Raw genomic sequence first — 16,156 nt, 5'->3', positions numbered from 1 at the left:
TCGAGTTTTTGCAAGCATTTAATGAAAAACAGAATGAAAACAACACATGTCACACACGTGTCACAGGAACATTTACACACAGGTAGCACACTACAGCATATATATATAATAATAATTCACTAAATGTTTCAGTCATTATAACATTATACTAATACATACACTAATGTCAGAGCTTGTATAACACCTGAATTAAAGTGATTGGCAGTTTGCGACACGTATTTCGTTCACAGCTAAGATTCATGAACTCAGATGTGTAACTGTACCCAGTGTAACACACAGATATACATAGTATAAACTACTAAGACTATTTCATCACACATTTCTCATATTTTGTTTATTTCAAATGACATCGAAAAACACCAAATGTTAAAAATTGTCCCCACGTTTGTCATCTGTTGGTTGCCATGGTTTCCTGCAGACACGACAACGGCTGATGACACTTTGTAGAGAAGGTCCCTTCACTGTGTGAGGAACAGGTTTACTATAGAAGAGAACAGACAGGCCACATGTTAGACATGCAATTATGAATCATAAGCAGGGCTCTGGATTACAGCTGCTTCATTTAAAGTGAGATGGGAACCAAATCAAAAAATGCACCCGCTGTTTCTAAGATAGGAGAGGAATTAGATTATTTAGCGCATCGTGATTATCGCAGGACCAAGAAAAAACAAAAGAAATTGCTCTTCAAAAAGCAGCGGGTTGTGTCATCATGAGACACCCAACCGTGTGAATAACATGATCCCCTTATGACATGTATACACAACATCACAGAGAAGATACGAGTTTACCTAAACATGCTGTTGGGGTCTAGGGAGGCCAACCAGTAGCTGTAGGAATCAGGGTAGTAGTTGCAGGTTCCTCTGCCGTGACACTCGATGAACGGCACTTGGCGGAAACTTTCCAGACACGAGCCGGGAGAAACCAGGGGCTGGGAGGAGCCCTCTGCTCCAGCTCCCGTTTGCTAGAACGGATGAAGATCAAGTTCCATGGAAAATAGCGCACGAGAAGATGCGGGTTAAAGAAAAGAGACTTCTTTACCATGACAAATGAGTATCCAGTCCAGAGTGACTCCCAGTCTCGGGGACATTCAGGTGTCAGAGTGGTCTGGCTGTGGACGGCTATGACATTGGAGGTGGTTTCACAGACCGAGCACCTAAACCACACATGCATAAAGAAATCAATTGATTTATAAAAACATATAAATACATGTATAAATGTATATTTCACAGTCTGTGTGTGTGTGTGTGTGTGCATGCGCCGGTCCCACCTGCTGATGTAGGAGGCCAGTGTATCCCCTGTGATGGACGCCATGTTGGTTGGCATCGGAGTGCCAGTGGACAACCAGTAGGAGTAGTCGTTACGAGACGCGTAGCGGCAGTTACTCTCCGTGTCACAGAACAGGAAGGGCATGGTGGTGAAGCGAGGGAGGCAGCTTCCCGTGGTGCCTGAGAGACACAACACGACTCAAGCCGACGGCGAAGATACAGGTTTCTAGAAGACTCTGCTCAGTGTGCTCAGAAAGGAAGGTTTCCGTCTCTTACCAAGGTCCTGGCCGTGAGCTCTCTCATTTCCGTTGATGAAGAGGAAGGAGTAACCAGAGTAGATGAGGCTGGTGCCAAGAGGGCAGTCGGGGACACTCATGCTTTGACTGTGTCTGGCTATCAGGAAACTGTTAAGATAACCTGGACCACCTTTGCCTGGCAGCCCCGGCCGACCCTTGTTGCCTGAGTCTCCCGCTCGGCCTTCTGGACCTGCAGAGGAAACACGAAAAAAAAAAAAGAAGTGACCTCAAATGCCAATTCTGCGGTCACATGTACTGTAGACGGGCATTTCCGCAAATTCCTATAGTTATTACCATGACGTATCATCTGGTCTGCACACACCTTTAAACCCACACACATGCACACACACCTGGCAGTCCTGCTATTCCTTTGTCTCCTTTGTGTCCAGTAAATCCAGGATGGCCATCTGGGCTGGAACCCCGCTTGCCTTTGACGCCTGACTGACCTGGGACAGGAAGATTCAGTGTCACATGGTGCATCAATGACCACCAAGGGGCTGGTGTTGGAAATGTGCTTCAGACATAGATACATGCACAGTACAGTGAACACTGCGTCTGCTATTTTAAGGTGTCGTTCGCTTATAAATAAAAAAACAGCTTCATGGGCGTGGCATAATAAGATTTAACAAGCAATAGAAACAATAGACAATTTATCAATCAAACGTTACAATTGATACTGTTTGAGTTTTCAATGTAAATGGGATGGTTTTGGACTGAAACAATTAAGAGCAGTACATCATAAAAAAAACAATGCATAGATTGATCTTAAATCTTATGTTGGACCTGGTCGGCCGGATAGTCCTGATGGTCCGGTGTGTCCTGGGGCTCCTCGGTTGCCAGAGGGACCAGGTGAGCCAGGAGGTCCTGGTTCATACGTCACGCTGACAGATGCTGGTTCACCTTTCACGCCTGTATGGACACAGCAGGAGCATTTAGAAAGTTATTCCAAAATATATATGATATGTGCGTCTTGATCTAGAACCAGTTAATGCCAGTATTGCAGACGGAATAACAGTTATCGTAATCAAGTGTTAGACAGGTAATCTGACAGTGATGGATAGAGTATGGAATATCTGCTCCAAGTCCTACAATAATCTCAAGGCTCTGGGTTATTCGTTATTTTGAACAGTAGTAAGAGAAAGTTTTGCCGCACCAGGTCGTCCAGGAAATCCTTTAATCCCAGGTGGACCAGGAGGGCCAGAGATGTGTCCAGGGTCTCCAATGACACCTAGAACACACAAGTCATACAAATATTTCAAGGGATTAGTTTGCCCATCACATCCTGTTGTCTTGTATTGGCTATCACAGAAGAAAAGTGAAATGAATCCTCGTAAATGTCTTTTTCTCTGTCCACTTTCCCATTCGTCTTGTGTCCGTGGCGACAGATCTGCTGTTGTCTGGGGAAGAATTCAAAGAGAATACCTAATCTCTAGGATATAATCGAAATGATAGATTACCAGGAAGCCCGTAGGTTCCAGGAGGACCAGAATCACCTCTTCGTCCCAGGCCTCCAGGTCGGCCTCTTGGACCCTGGGGGGCAACGAAAGGTCAAATATTAGACTTCTAGAAGAGTAGCACGATGTGGAAGACTTCGCTTCAGATGATGCTTTAAAGTAATCTCATCTAGATTATTCTGCTGAAAGAAAAAGGCACACTTTTTAAATAGATCTTGTCATTTTTTGTGACTGGATTTTCCTCATTTGTTGAATACAAATATGAATTCAGAACATCGGTCTTGAATCTTAATTCTCCTTCGAAGACTTTTTGCATGCAGACATTTGTCAATGATGCGTCACCTACCGGTGGTCCTTCAGGGCCTGTATCTCCTCGGGGTCTACGATGGCCTTGGGCTCCGGTCAGACCCGAGTCCCCTCTGTCTCCTTTTAAACCCGGCAGTGTGGGGCCTGGAAGGCCAGGTAAACCGGGGTAGCCTAAATATACAGGAGGGAGGAGAGAGAGTCATTTAATTATCATAAAAGAACAGATGTGACAACTAAGAACCAAGAAAAGAAAAGAAGGAACAAATATGTAAAAAGTATTAGGTTTGTACATAAAGTGGCTCCCTCAGAATATCACGCTACATCCCACTCACTATGTTCTATCAAGCACAATAACCTCAAGAGTCCTGATTGTGTGTAAAAAAAAGAAAAATAAAGTATACTTGCTCACCTGGGCCACCCGGGTTGCCAGGTTGACCGTGGTCTCCTTTTGACCCAGGAACACAAGCCCCTTCCCTTCCTGGTAGTCCTTTCGGACCAGAGCCCCCAGTTGATCCTGGAAATCCCCTGTCTCCCATTGGTCCAGGACTCCCTGTCAGAGTGAAGCCAGGGGGACCAGGGCTCCCGGGAGGACCTACGGTGTAGGAATACACAGATGTGCCCTCATGTCAACAACAGCGCAGTTAGCAGTGAAGAATTACGTTTTTTTTATTGGTCTCTATTTAAATTGACATGTTTGGAAAGATTTAAGGTATGACATCACAAGCGTATCATTTTTGTGAGGTCTAAACCCCAATGATGCAAATATGGATGAGCATGTTTTATACTCGAGTATTTAGCATTTCAGCTGACAACATTTCTTCTGAAGGTGTTCATGGGAAATGTTTTGCTATGCAACACAACAGGTACACAACGGTGACACACGGGCACTAACATCTGTAAAACATAACTCTGCAATCTAATTTATTGATTGTTAATGTGTTTATATGTTTGAAACCAAAGTACATTTTTCCGCAGTTTATTTGATTATAAAGAGACTACTTATTTTGACACAATATTATGTGATATGTTGAACCAATCTCATTATTCAACTTCCAGCACGTGGAGTGTAAAACCCAGACCATACATCTGAGTGTTATGCTAAGTAGAACAGTATATGACTATTTTGTAAACGTCTTGAAAAGGATGATGTCATTTACCTGAGACTCACCTTGTTGACCTGTGTCCCCACGCCTACCAGGTGCCCCTCCTATAATGTCTACAGGGGGAGATGGAAGAATCGTTGAATGTTGGCAGTAGACAGACACCACCTTTCTTATAAGATTCCCCTTATATATATATATATTATATTACTTGTGTCTCCTTTCTGCCCCGGTGGTCCAGGGATTCCATCCCGGCCCTGATTGCCTCTCGGACCTGGATAACTACTGACCCCCGGCGGGCCAGGGTCCCCTGAGGAAAACAGAAACGGATAAAGGTTTAATGGAAGTACAAACTACATACAACATTGAATAATACCAATACAAGTTTCTTTCCTTTTAAAAATGATGAGTGTAAGGATTGGACCGTAGGCAGCATTTTAAGACTTGTTTATAGTATTTTGTAAAATACAAGGGTTCCTTCTTTTGTATAACATTTAAAATCAAGTGTACTTCAAAGGACACTCACCTGCTGGTCCATTGGGTCCTCTCTGTCCTTTGTTTCCTGAAAGTCCATCTGAAGCTTTGGGCCCTGGATAGCCAGACGGACCTAGATTAGCAGGGTGAGGTCAGAAGAGAGAGAGGGGGGGGGGGGGGGAGGTTAACGGATTATGAGCAACACATAAGGAAATCATAAACTGCCTTATTCTCACGACAAGTAGTAACCATTTTGTCCGTCAGGCCCTGGGTTTCCTTTGGCTCCATGGTGTCCTGGTAAACCTAGAGGTCCAACAGAACCATGTTCCCCTTTCTGACCCTTCATCACATGAGTGTTGGTTGATCCTGGTTCACCCTGAGAACAGAACAACAGGAGGATAGAGAGGCATCACCAGTATGTTCTTATTGGACTACACTGTACTCTAGAAAGACTTTCTACTCCAGTTATTGGTACCTTTTGTCCTATTGTTCCCGGCCTTCCATATCCATTGTAATTTGGCTCTCCATTAATGCCTTTGTTACCGGTTCGACCTGGTGCACCAGCTGGACCTGGCCCTCCAGAGATTCCTTGATCTCCTTTTATTCCCTTTAGGCCTGTGAGGGTTAAATCCAAAAGATATTTTCGTACTGCACGATTATTATAATATATACACCTATTGTGTTGCTCTTTATCTGTAATCTAAATATTTAGTGGTTTTACTATACTTTCATTCATGAAGTTAGAACATTTTTATCAAAGCAATCTGTGTACGGTCCTAAACTTAAGTTTCGGACTTACCTGGATGCCCAATGACCCCACTCTCTCCTGGAGCCCCATCAGATCCTCGACTTCCTTCTGAGACAACTAGTCCATCAACACCTGGATCACCTGGCGGACCTGGACAGGGAGAGGCACACGGCACAAATTCAGTTTCAAAACTTGATGATTTGGTGAACCAAGATACTGACAATTGTATAGTTACAAATGGGAAACTAAATGCAAACCTCTTTGTCCAGGACCCCCTAGAGCTCCATGTACCCCTTTCCGCCCTTTTGGTCCAGTACTTCCAGTATCTCCGCCGGCACCGGATAGGCCCGGGTAACCTGACAAAGTACAGATAGTTAGAATATCTTCACCACCTTAAAGGCGATACTAAACCAGTGGTTCACAAATGGGGGTACGTGTACCCTTGATGGTACGTAAAGACACTCCGGGGGGTACGTGAGATTTTTAAATATATAAAAAACGAGCATTAAATCCTTGTATTTAGAAAAGCGCTATATAAGTTTGCATTATGATTATTATTATTTAAAATATATATATATATATATATTAAATATTCAATACAAGTGTAAATTCATAATCTGGATTGTATATATTCTATATTAAATCAGACTGATTGCACAGCGTATTATTGAAGTGTTGAAGTATAACAGTAAGACTCACACAGACTGCATTTATGACATCATATGCACTCTAAGTGGTTGCAATGCCCTGTGCTACCAAAATATGATTAACACATTTTAAAAGAAAATCTCAAAATGAGTTAAAATATTTTGTAAAATAAATGTAAGTGGTTGTGGGATGATATTTTTATGCGAAGAGTTTACTAAAGCTTACCCGGGTTGCCAGGTTCTCCCGGAGGCCCAACAACATTGATCTGTTGTGGCGACAGAAGGCCTGGAAGACCTCTGGGACCTGGGTCGCCATTCATACCTGGTGGACCCCAGGAACCACTGGCTCCGTCTGGGCCGGGGTCACCTGTAAACCATGAATCACCAACCATTGTTTCAACGCTGACACAAGACTCGCATGTTACATGTGTGTAGTTTCTATACAGTAGAGTATGTATTTGTATGTAAAGTTGTGTGTGTGTGTGTGTGTGTATTTGTGCTTTACCTATTTGGCCTGGTGATCCTATAATTCCAGGCAACCCCTCTGGTCCATATCCTGGTAACCCATCTGGTCCGGGGTCTCCTCTCAGTCCTGAGGAAATGCAAGTGTAAGCAAGCTTTAAGTCTTCAAATACATACTGATGGAGCCAAAATGTAGTTTTTATGCTTTGTTATATCTTTGAGGAAACTCTGGGTGAATTGGGACATTCCTTTTAAGACTTTTGTCATATTACTTAGAATTATATTCCTATATGAAATGTATTCTCTGAATTTAACCCATCCTTAGTTATTCAGGAGCAAGCGCCCGGGGAGCAGCTGGGGGTTCAGTGACTTGCTCATGGACACTTCGACACGCAGCTAATGGGGATAGCGGGGATCGAACAGACTACCCTGCGGTTGCACTTCCTACATTTGAACACAGGGTGGCAGAGTTCCATTAAAGGGCATATAAGTGACTGCTAATGAGAACAGGCGGGTGGATGGGAAGCAAATAGTTTAGGATCGTGGTCGTGTCAAGGTGTTAAAAAAGGCACAGCGCGTTGGACAATGACGACGGAAAAAAGACAACAATCCAGCAACAGACAAGGGAAAGAGTGGCACAATATATAGGGGGGAAACAGGTGTACGACATGAGACACTAACGAGACGAGAGTGGCTGAGGGCAGGTGCAGGGAATTAAACAATCAAGGAGACAGAGAGGAGACAGAGTAGACACAGAACAGGATCTTACACTAGTGGCTTTAATACTTATGGTGGAACAATGTTAGGGCCTCTACACAGACAATACCCTACAACATGGTGGACATACTGTTTGGTAATACATGTATTTAAACGATTCCCTACCTGGTGGACCGGGCAGGCCGTGTTGACCCCGAGTCCCTTGTGGTCCTGTGAGCCCGTGTGAACCGGGCACCGAGGGCCCAACAACACCCGGTTCTCCGGGGACGCCAGGACGACCAAACCCTGGCGAGCCTGGGTTGCCCTTTTCACCTGGGGAGCCATTTGGTCCTGGACGAGGGGGGACGGAGAAACAGAGGAGAGAAACATATGGAGGTAAGGAGATGGCGGACCAGTCTGTTTTCTAAATAGGAGCAAACCGTCTAGACGAGTTGGACAGCGTTGCATTATGGGGAAGATCATTCAACAGGTCTTCTTTTTTATCTTTCACTTTCTTTCAATCATTTTACTTTAAGTTTTGACAAGTTACACATTACCAGACAACAAAAAACAACAACAAATGAATAAAAATGACATAACAGCATAACAACCAACTATACGAACAATCACACGAGAGAAAAACACAGACATAAATCATCATAAATCATCATCCTCCATATTGAAACTATAACAATTGTATTTATATCGTTCTCACCATCATTTTATTTTCAATTCATCCGGCCTACTTGTAAAATGTCCCCCCCCCCCCCCAAAAAAGAGGATGATGTTCAACATGCTGCACAGGAAGCCAGACACTCTGTCTGTTCATTATCCCTCTGGCGTTGTCATAAGTACGTCACATGACTTCAATCTGCACTGACCTGGATGTCCTGGATACCCATCTCGTCCTTGTGATCCGGTTGGACTGGGTAAATCCCCTTTACATGAATCTTTATTTCCAGGTAGTCCTAGGGGACCGACAGCACCTTTAGTTCCTGTATGTGAGATAGAATAAAGCGGTTCATAGACGCGTTAGTATGAATGCACATGTGTCTGTCTGCAGGCTGCAGTGTTGTATCGGCTGTACCCTTTTCTCCTGGAAAACCAGGATTTCCGTGTACTCCTGGGTTCCCAGGTAGACCCGGGGTCCCTGGATCTCCGTCAGGCCCCTGAGCTCCATCTTCTCCAGGGGCCCCAGAGGGTCCTGGGATACCACGGTATCCAGGCCCACCGTCACCCTGAGGATCACACGTATACAGCATGGTGTGTATTTACTCATATTGACACATGTTCTGCGGTGTGGTATCGTTCTAGTGCCGTGCGATTGGTCTGTAATGACTTTTCACTTTACGGTGAACCACAGAGAAATTAAGTCAGATGTCCGTGGTACTGAAACAGATGTCTGATCCTCTTGAAGAGTCATAACAGGGTGAACATGTATTATATTCTATACATCATTTATGACAGCAAAGTCCTACAAAGACAAATCAATTTTGATAATTAAACGAAAAACTTCAGAACGTCTTTGATGTCTTGCAAACCTGTTACTTCCTTACAAAAGCTGGGTCTTTAGTGAAGATTGTTTTATACCCCCAAAAATATAAGATACATCCAATAAAGTCATGACACTTATTTTTAAACGATCTCACTTTTCTGATTGTTCTTTTAAACCAAACTGACCAAACTACCATAACAGACATAATAACACTTTCACAATCTCTCTATAATACCTACCACTCTCATGTCCGTATGATAGAGATTAAGCTAAAGGAGCCAGTTAGCTTAGCTTAACACTACCAGTAAAATAATACACATAATACTGGTCGCCATTTTTCATAACCTTTATAGAGCCCGGCTCAAGCTGTACGACGACTTCCTCTTCACTTCATGAGCGAGAGTGGTATTGATCTCCTCATAAACATCTGTCTAATCTCCCACAACAGAACTTAAATCATATTCAGACATATCATTACAGGGAACCTTTGACATAACATATCTCCTGTTTTTAATCTGCATAGAATCAGGTGTTAAAACAGCTTTAGTTTGGCCTTTTACTTTGCTTTCACATGAAGGGCCATTGTTCTCCTGTATATACATCCAGGTGTATACTTCAGTATATTAGAGCAGGGGTCAGCAACCTTCCCGATCCAAAGAGCCATTGGGCGCTATTTTACACCAAATAAAATGTGTCCGGAGCTGCAAAAGCTATTATATCACAGCGTATAACGTTTTATATATCGTCATATTATACATGCAAAAACTATAATTTGTTGTATTTATGATATAATAGAACCAGAATAAAGACAATTTTACCGCTTATAACAAAATCAAACTCTTATGAAGAGTAGAAAATAAAATAATAGTCAATTAATCAGACAACTATGCAGGTCCCCGCAGAATTAAACTTTTTCTCTGAATTTTCTTTTTTTAAAATTTAATCCATTAACATTTTAACGAAGGCGGAGCTCTGCGTGTCATGATGAGCTGCTCACCTGCAGGGAAAGACACCTGACAGTTTATACTACATGTTTGTTATTTTCAGTGACACAGGAATAGCTCAAACTCAAGTAACAGTGGTGTTCCCTTTGAATGATTGTCCACTCTGCAAAACAGTCGCGGGTTGCCGACCCCTGTATTACGCTATATAAATATGGAATATTTAGTTTTTGCTTCTGACCTTTAGTCCTGAAGGACCAGGAAGGCCTTGTGAACCTGGCTGACCAGGCACGCCCCTCCCTGGAAAGCCTGGGAGACCTGTTTGCCCCTTGTCACCTGAACCACACACACACACACACACACACACACACACACACAGTGACAGAAACATGAAAGATACATTAATCAAAAACCATGTGCTCTGAGAATCTTGAATTTGTTGCCTGCGTGTTTGTTTGGTCTCGACCTTCCAAGCCGTGGGTTACCTTTCTGTCCTGGCATCCCCGGCCTTCCAGGAAATGTCACCTCACCACTTTCTCCTTTCTGTCCTCGAAAACCTGGTATTCCCGGGGTACCCGGTGCTCCGAGATGACCTGCATGTTCGATGGCAAGTATGAGACGCGCTTCCATCATCTATTGTTTGGTAACGTAAAGACCTTCTACCCCCTCATCCATTTCTATATCCATCCGTTGATCCAGTGTTTTTCAACCTTTTTGGAGCTCCGGCACATTTATTTACAATTTAAAAAAAAATCCCGTGGCACACCAACACCAAAAAACATACAAAATGTCAGTTCAGTCTGCATTTTATTTTAGAATTATTTCTCCATCGCCGTTCTTCACCACAGCTATGGAGGACTTAAAATGTCTTAAGTATAAATAAATTTCATTATTCATGTGTTTATTTATTGATATTTAAGACATTTTAATACACAGCGTCTCCAGTGCATCATTTAATTCAACCATCTTAAATGTTCAAGTAATTACTGCGCTCCCTACGGCCACCTACTGACACGGAAGAGTAATTAATTACTAGGCCAAGTAATAATAACATACAAAATACTAAACTATTAAATAATAGATTTTTCGGACCGATTAAGTGAAATTGGACATTTCCCCACGGCACAGCTGGCGATCTGTGGTTGAAAATCACTTCAGTCACTTTAATCAAGCCTTCAGCCATTCTTACCCGGGCTTCCATGAGAACCAGGCAGCCCTTTAAATCCAGGGAGTCCAGAGAGTCCATTGGTGTGGGCGTGGCTAGGTTCACCTTTCTGGCCTACCAGTGAAGGAGTGAGAGAAGAAAATATATATAAATGTGTGTTTATGTATACATGTCAAATTAAATATGTGTCAATGTGTTTCTTAACCTGGAATCCCAGGTTGTCCCGGCAGGCCGGGGACGCCAACATCGCCCAGACTTCCTGGAAGTCCAGCAGGCCCAAAGCCCACAAGCCCAGGCTGGCCCACTGGTCCCGGTCTGCCGAGAGGCCCGGGTGGCCCTGGGTAACCCCGGTCTCCCTCTGCACCCGGGAAGAGATACTAGAGGAGATGGAGAACTTATTCCAACGATTACTTAAATGACATATTATTTTAGTTTGGCTCTTGCACACAGCTGATCATTTAAGAACTTTAAAAACATATTAAATCACAACAATAAATGGCACGTTAAGCTCAAGTCTGTCAAGTCCTTGTCACCGAATCCCCTGGAGGCCCTTGATCGCCTTTACGACCCGGTAGTCCAGGAAACCCAGGGAGGGCATCGGCACCAGGCCTGCCAGGCTGTCCCGGGTATCCTTCCTCTCCCTTTATCCCAGGAGTGTTGGAGGAATACGAGTCTCCCTTTGGTCCCAGAGGGCCTTGAAATCCTATTTGACCAATTGGACCCTTCAGAAAAGAAATATTCTTCATCAGCGTTTGTTCCAAATAAATAAAATAAGAAACTCGGTGGAAACGGCTTATGATGGTTACATTTTTATATGTTTATATATGGATTAAAAAGTTTGGTACAGAATCCATGCCGTTTTAATTATTTGCTTCTGGCAATCAAGTTCATATAGATTTCAATTAGGATATTTTCATAGATATTACGTTTATCTTATGATAATCACTGTAACGTTTCTGCTTCCTATATGTTTTCTTTCTTTCTTTTTTCTTTTGTTGTCTTATGCATTTTTCCATTTCCGTTTGAATTTTTTAAATTTTGTAAAAATTATATAGGTGGAGGCTTCAAATCAGCCCAGTTGGCTTGTTGTCTCTGCCTGCACTGTGATATTCATTTATCTCTGTTGTGATTTAAAATAAATTGTTTGAATTGAGCAAAATAAAATAAATATATATTTCATATTATGATTTTTAGCTGAACACCAAACTCAGTTTTCTTTCCTCATTTTTATTTATTTGTGGAAGATTCTGCAGAGATTGCCTTTATAAAAAAGAAGAAAGCTTCCTTACTGGTCTTCCAGGTAAGCCACTAGCTCCCGGGAGGCCTGGATCACCTTTGGCACCTGGTCCTTGATTATATCCTGAGCCACAAAGAGATATAAAAGGTCCTCTCCATTTTTAAACATTTCATACTCTCCAGTAAAACATAAAAATGCATTTGAAGGTAGAAGAAGGACGGATTTGGTAGAAGATGTGTTTTCTTGCAGTGAATGTTTTTACCAGGGATGCCGGGTTGGCCTCGTGGACCCGGCGGCCCTGAGAATCCTGATCCAATACAATCATAACACGTCTCCCCCTTCACTCCTGAACAGAACATAACCATGGGAATATCTTTCATGAGTCCTACATGATATTATATTTCCAGTCTCCATTAAAGCGCTGCTTGAACTGCTCTGTAGCAACAACTGCACATAACAGTCAGCAGAGCCCGTTAACAAGGGGGCATTCACAAGTTAGAAGACATGCAACAAGTTAAATAGTAACAATTAATTTTGGAATGATATTTAGTTTCCCACCTTTTATTCCATACGGCCCATCATATCCCATCGGTCCAGGCGGACCTCGTGTTCCCTTCATTCCTGGGAGACCTTTCGTGATCCTGTTAGCTACCAGCAAACATCAGCAACACCATCAGTCCACTTATGACGTCACAGGATTGCCACACTTATACCAAAAGGAGGTTTCCTTTTCATCGTAGATGCAGTTGTTGATAATTCAGAATTCAAAAAGTATCAACTGACTGATCAATAACGTGCCCGCCATACACCGTAACTGCTACGGTTTACATTTTAATTGCATTTGAATCCAACCTGGAACATTTGTCACCATGTAGTCACATAAATGTTGGCTCTTAAAAACAAAACCTGACCCTTTTTCCCATTAAATGATTGAATTGTTTTCGTAGTTTACTCCAAAAAAAACTGCAGAGGTTTTATCTTCACGTCACAAAGAAAAAAGCAGCTGAGCTCTGAAAATATGTCATTTTTGTGGAGTAGCTGCGGAAGCTTACAGTCTTTTAAAGACTTAAAACACACTGTCACTATATCACCATCACTCATGCAAGAAGTGTGTTGAGTTATTCAAGAGATTTGGAAATAATACCAGATATTACTGAAAGGGGGAGGAATACCAGAAGTAGTATTATCGGTGGTAGTAGAAGTCATAGTAGTTTAGATTACATAACCTCTTAGAAGGAAAACATTCACACATACTTCTGTCTTCAGGAGGTCCAGGTGGGCCCGGATCCCCAGCAGGCCCTTGATCCCCATCGCCCCCATCTCGACCTGGGAGTCCCGGATAAATATCCCCCGGCTCCCCAGGGTCTCCTTTGTGGCCTGGAAACCCGTTGGGACCACTAGGGCCCGGCTCATGAAACCCAGATGAATGGCCTGTGGGTCGTAGGGAGGGAGAGACAGTAAGCAACATATGAAGGGAAAGCCAAAGACGCAGCTGCTTTTTGCAGCACCTTTTAAATACAGTGATAGAGAGATGGATTAGCCTCTTTGCTCCATACCTGGGGGTCCATCAGGTCCAGGGAATCCTTCAACACCTTGAGAAAAGCATAATAACGTGTGTTATTTCTGTATAGCGTCACCTTCCTAAAATAATGGCATACGTCATTTTTTGACAACATTTTTTTTATTGTTGCCTAAATCACCTCCTCATGATACTGGCCATCTCTGGTAATATTGCCTACATGCCTCAGTGTAACACACCATGTGATTCTACCCCTGTAGTATATTATATCACAACATCATATATAGATCAACATGGGGTGAAGATTTAATTGTTTTCTGAAAAACCTGTAAAAATAACGTATGCCAGTATTTTAGGAAGGTGACAATATGCAAGTCTGCTGAAAGCAAACATGTATTTTTAGAGTCACCAACACTGCTCTAGCCAATCAATCATGGCCCCTGACGTTAGCCTTCGCTGTACTGATCATCTTAATAGGTGTCATGATCCGTTTTTTCGGTCTTGTTTTGTGTCTTATTTCGTACCGTTTAGTTCGTGTTTGTCGTACCGTTTAGGTGTGTGTAACCTGTTTCGAGCTAAATAATTAAATCTTTCTTTCGGAGAGTTGTCTGCATTTGGGTCCTCTCTCTCTCACTCTCTCTCTCTCTGGCTATGACATCCTGACATAGGCTTATTATCACACAGCAACATGTTCTTCTACCTTGACGTCCAAGGAGCCCAGGTGAGCCTGGAAAACCAGGATCTCCGCGGTACCCTTTGAGTGGCTCAGTCAAAGGGCCAAATATCTATAAACAAAACCACCGCGGGCATGAGGTGAAATCATGATGAATCATCTAGTATATGGGGTTTACACATGCTGGAGAACACACTTTGACTGAATATTCATTTATTTAAAATAGAAACTGGCTTTACCCAAAAGGCTCAGGTGTATTCAGTAGAAAATATATACTCACATCTTCAGGTGGACCAGGGCTACCTCTCTCTCCCTTTTCACCCTGATAAAAGAGTATACAGTCAATAATGATACAAAGCACACCAACCCAACCCATTACAAGCTTGCAGTAACAGACCACTGACCGTTCCTCCTGGTGTCCCTGCATATCCTCGATCACCTCTGGGGCCAGGCCATCCCTAAAGAAAACTATATTGTATTGAAAAGCCACACACATAATGACACATTGACTCTGCATACATACACATTCATATGATCGTAGAACAGTACCCGAGATGATCGTCCAGGATCGCCATCCTTCCCGGACTTTCCCTGGAAGGACAATTAATGACAGCAGTGAGGAATTTGCAGATTATGTTTTCTGTGAATAAATAGTTTACAACGTACCTCAGACATCCTTTCATTCATCTCATTGTCAACAGTGTCACATGGCAGTCATGTGAGCAGCCAGCAGTGTCACAATTTCCCCAACTTCATAGTTAAATTCATCCTGCTTGCATGCTTAATTAACTCTCCTGGCATTCCTAATCCTATCCTGCTCACCTGATTGTCCCTCATTCCCTTCACCTGGTCCTCACGCCCTTCTCACCTGCAGCCCATCCCCTCATTAGTCCCTCACTATTTAGCTCCCTCACTTCCACTTGTCCTCTGCCAGATTGTACTGTATGGGTGAGAGGTACTGGAACCCAAAAGCACAACACAAAAACAGGAATGCAGGAGGAGGCTCTTTACGTCGTGATTCAGGCAGGGTCAAAACCGGGTGGTCCGTCAAACAGGGCAACAAATCCAAAAGGGGCAGGCAAAAATCTGAAGTCGGGTCAACAGGCAAACAGGGTCGTAACTGGCAGATCAGAATTAGTACTAGGAATTCGCTGGAAAGTTTGGCGGTGACACACAAGACAATCTGGCAGAGGACAAGTGGAAGTGAGGGAGCTAAATTGTGAGGGACTAATGAGGGGATGGGCTGCAGGTGAGAAGGGCGTGAGGACCAGGTGAAGGGAATGAGGGACTAACGAGGGAGTGATCAGAGGCAGGTGAGAAGGGCGTGAGGACCAGGTGAAGGGAATGAGGGACAATCAGGTGAGGATGACAGGATCTGAAATGACAGGAGAGTTAAATAAGCATGCAGGCAGGATGAATATAACTATGAAGGTGGGAAAATTGTGACAAGCAGGTTGGGGTGAGGGATGGTCTCTCTTCCATTAGTTATGAATGTGATTAGCACTCTCTTATAAGCAGCGCCTCCATTCAGGTGCATGCCACAAGCTTTCAAAAAATAAATAAATACAATCATTTAATATTTTGGTTCGTTTGAATCTGCACCTGCGGTGTCCCTGTCGTCTTCATGTTAAATGAAACGATACATTAGCAGCGCATGGCCGGGCTGCACCCTTCTCTC

The 16,156-nt window shown here is 43.1% G+C and overlaps 1 protein-coding gene across 1 annotated transcript in view; it reads right to left on the bottom strand.

Moving 5' to 3' along the window:
* The window catches only part of LOC130197983 (collagen alpha-5(IV) chain-like), a 24,716-nt gene continuing 8,560 nt past the window's right edge, over positions 1-16,156 (bottom strand). The window contains exons 16-52 of the mRNA XM_056420995.1: positions 15,028-15,069; positions 14,883-14,936; positions 14,759-14,800; positions 14,506-14,590; positions 13,843-13,878; positions 13,541-13,717; positions 12,845-12,934; positions 12,549-12,632; positions 12,339-12,409; positions 11,583-11,771; positions 11,255-11,426; positions 11,074-11,163; positions 10,370-10,477; positions 10,126-10,220; positions 8,536-8,686; positions 8,330-8,443; positions 7,635-7,799; positions 6,796-6,882; positions 6,517-6,657; positions 5,901-5,999; positions 5,695-5,793; positions 5,371-5,510; positions 5,145-5,271; positions 4,948-5,028; positions 4,633-4,731; positions 4,490-4,537; positions 3,731-3,913; positions 3,362-3,492; positions 3,019-3,091; positions 2,715-2,789; positions 2,345-2,470; positions 1,912-2,007; positions 1,542-1,751; positions 1,268-1,445; positions 1,039-1,153; positions 789-961; positions 1-481 (exon numbers count right to left, since the gene is read on the bottom strand). Coding sequence (XP_056276970.1) covers positions 367-481; positions 789-961; positions 1,039-1,153; positions 1,268-1,445; positions 1,542-1,751; positions 1,912-2,007; positions 2,345-2,470; positions 2,715-2,789; positions 3,019-3,091; positions 3,362-3,492; positions 3,731-3,913; positions 4,490-4,537; positions 4,633-4,731; positions 4,948-5,028; positions 5,145-5,271; positions 5,371-5,510; positions 5,695-5,793; positions 5,901-5,999; positions 6,517-6,657; positions 6,796-6,882; positions 7,635-7,799; positions 8,330-8,443; positions 8,536-8,686; positions 10,126-10,220; positions 10,370-10,477; positions 11,074-11,163; positions 11,255-11,426; positions 11,583-11,771; positions 12,339-12,409; positions 12,549-12,632; positions 12,845-12,934; positions 13,541-13,717; positions 13,843-13,878; positions 14,506-14,590; positions 14,759-14,800; positions 14,883-14,936; positions 15,028-15,069 — 4,161 coding nt within the window. The 3' untranslated portion in view covers positions 1-366. The remainder of the gene's footprint in view (positions 482-788; positions 962-1,038; positions 1,154-1,267; positions 1,446-1,541; positions 1,752-1,911; positions 2,008-2,344; positions 2,471-2,714; positions 2,790-3,018; positions 3,092-3,361; positions 3,493-3,730; positions 3,914-4,489; positions 4,538-4,632; positions 4,732-4,947; positions 5,029-5,144; positions 5,272-5,370; positions 5,511-5,694; positions 5,794-5,900; positions 6,000-6,516; positions 6,658-6,795; positions 6,883-7,634; positions 7,800-8,329; positions 8,444-8,535; positions 8,687-10,125; positions 10,221-10,369; positions 10,478-11,073; positions 11,164-11,254; positions 11,427-11,582; positions 11,772-12,338; positions 12,410-12,548; positions 12,633-12,844; positions 12,935-13,540; positions 13,718-13,842; positions 13,879-14,505; positions 14,591-14,758; positions 14,801-14,882; positions 14,937-15,027; positions 15,070-16,156) is intronic.

The sequence above is a fragment of the Pseudoliparis swirei genome, chromosome 8 (genome assembly GCF_029220125.1).
Source record: "Pseudoliparis swirei isolate HS2019 ecotype Mariana Trench chromosome 8, NWPU_hadal_v1, whole genome shotgun sequence".
Taxonomy (NCBI): Eukaryota; Metazoa; Chordata; class Actinopteri; order Perciformes; family Liparidae; genus Pseudoliparis; species Pseudoliparis swirei.
This window is presented reverse-complemented; position numbering and strand designations above follow the sequence as displayed.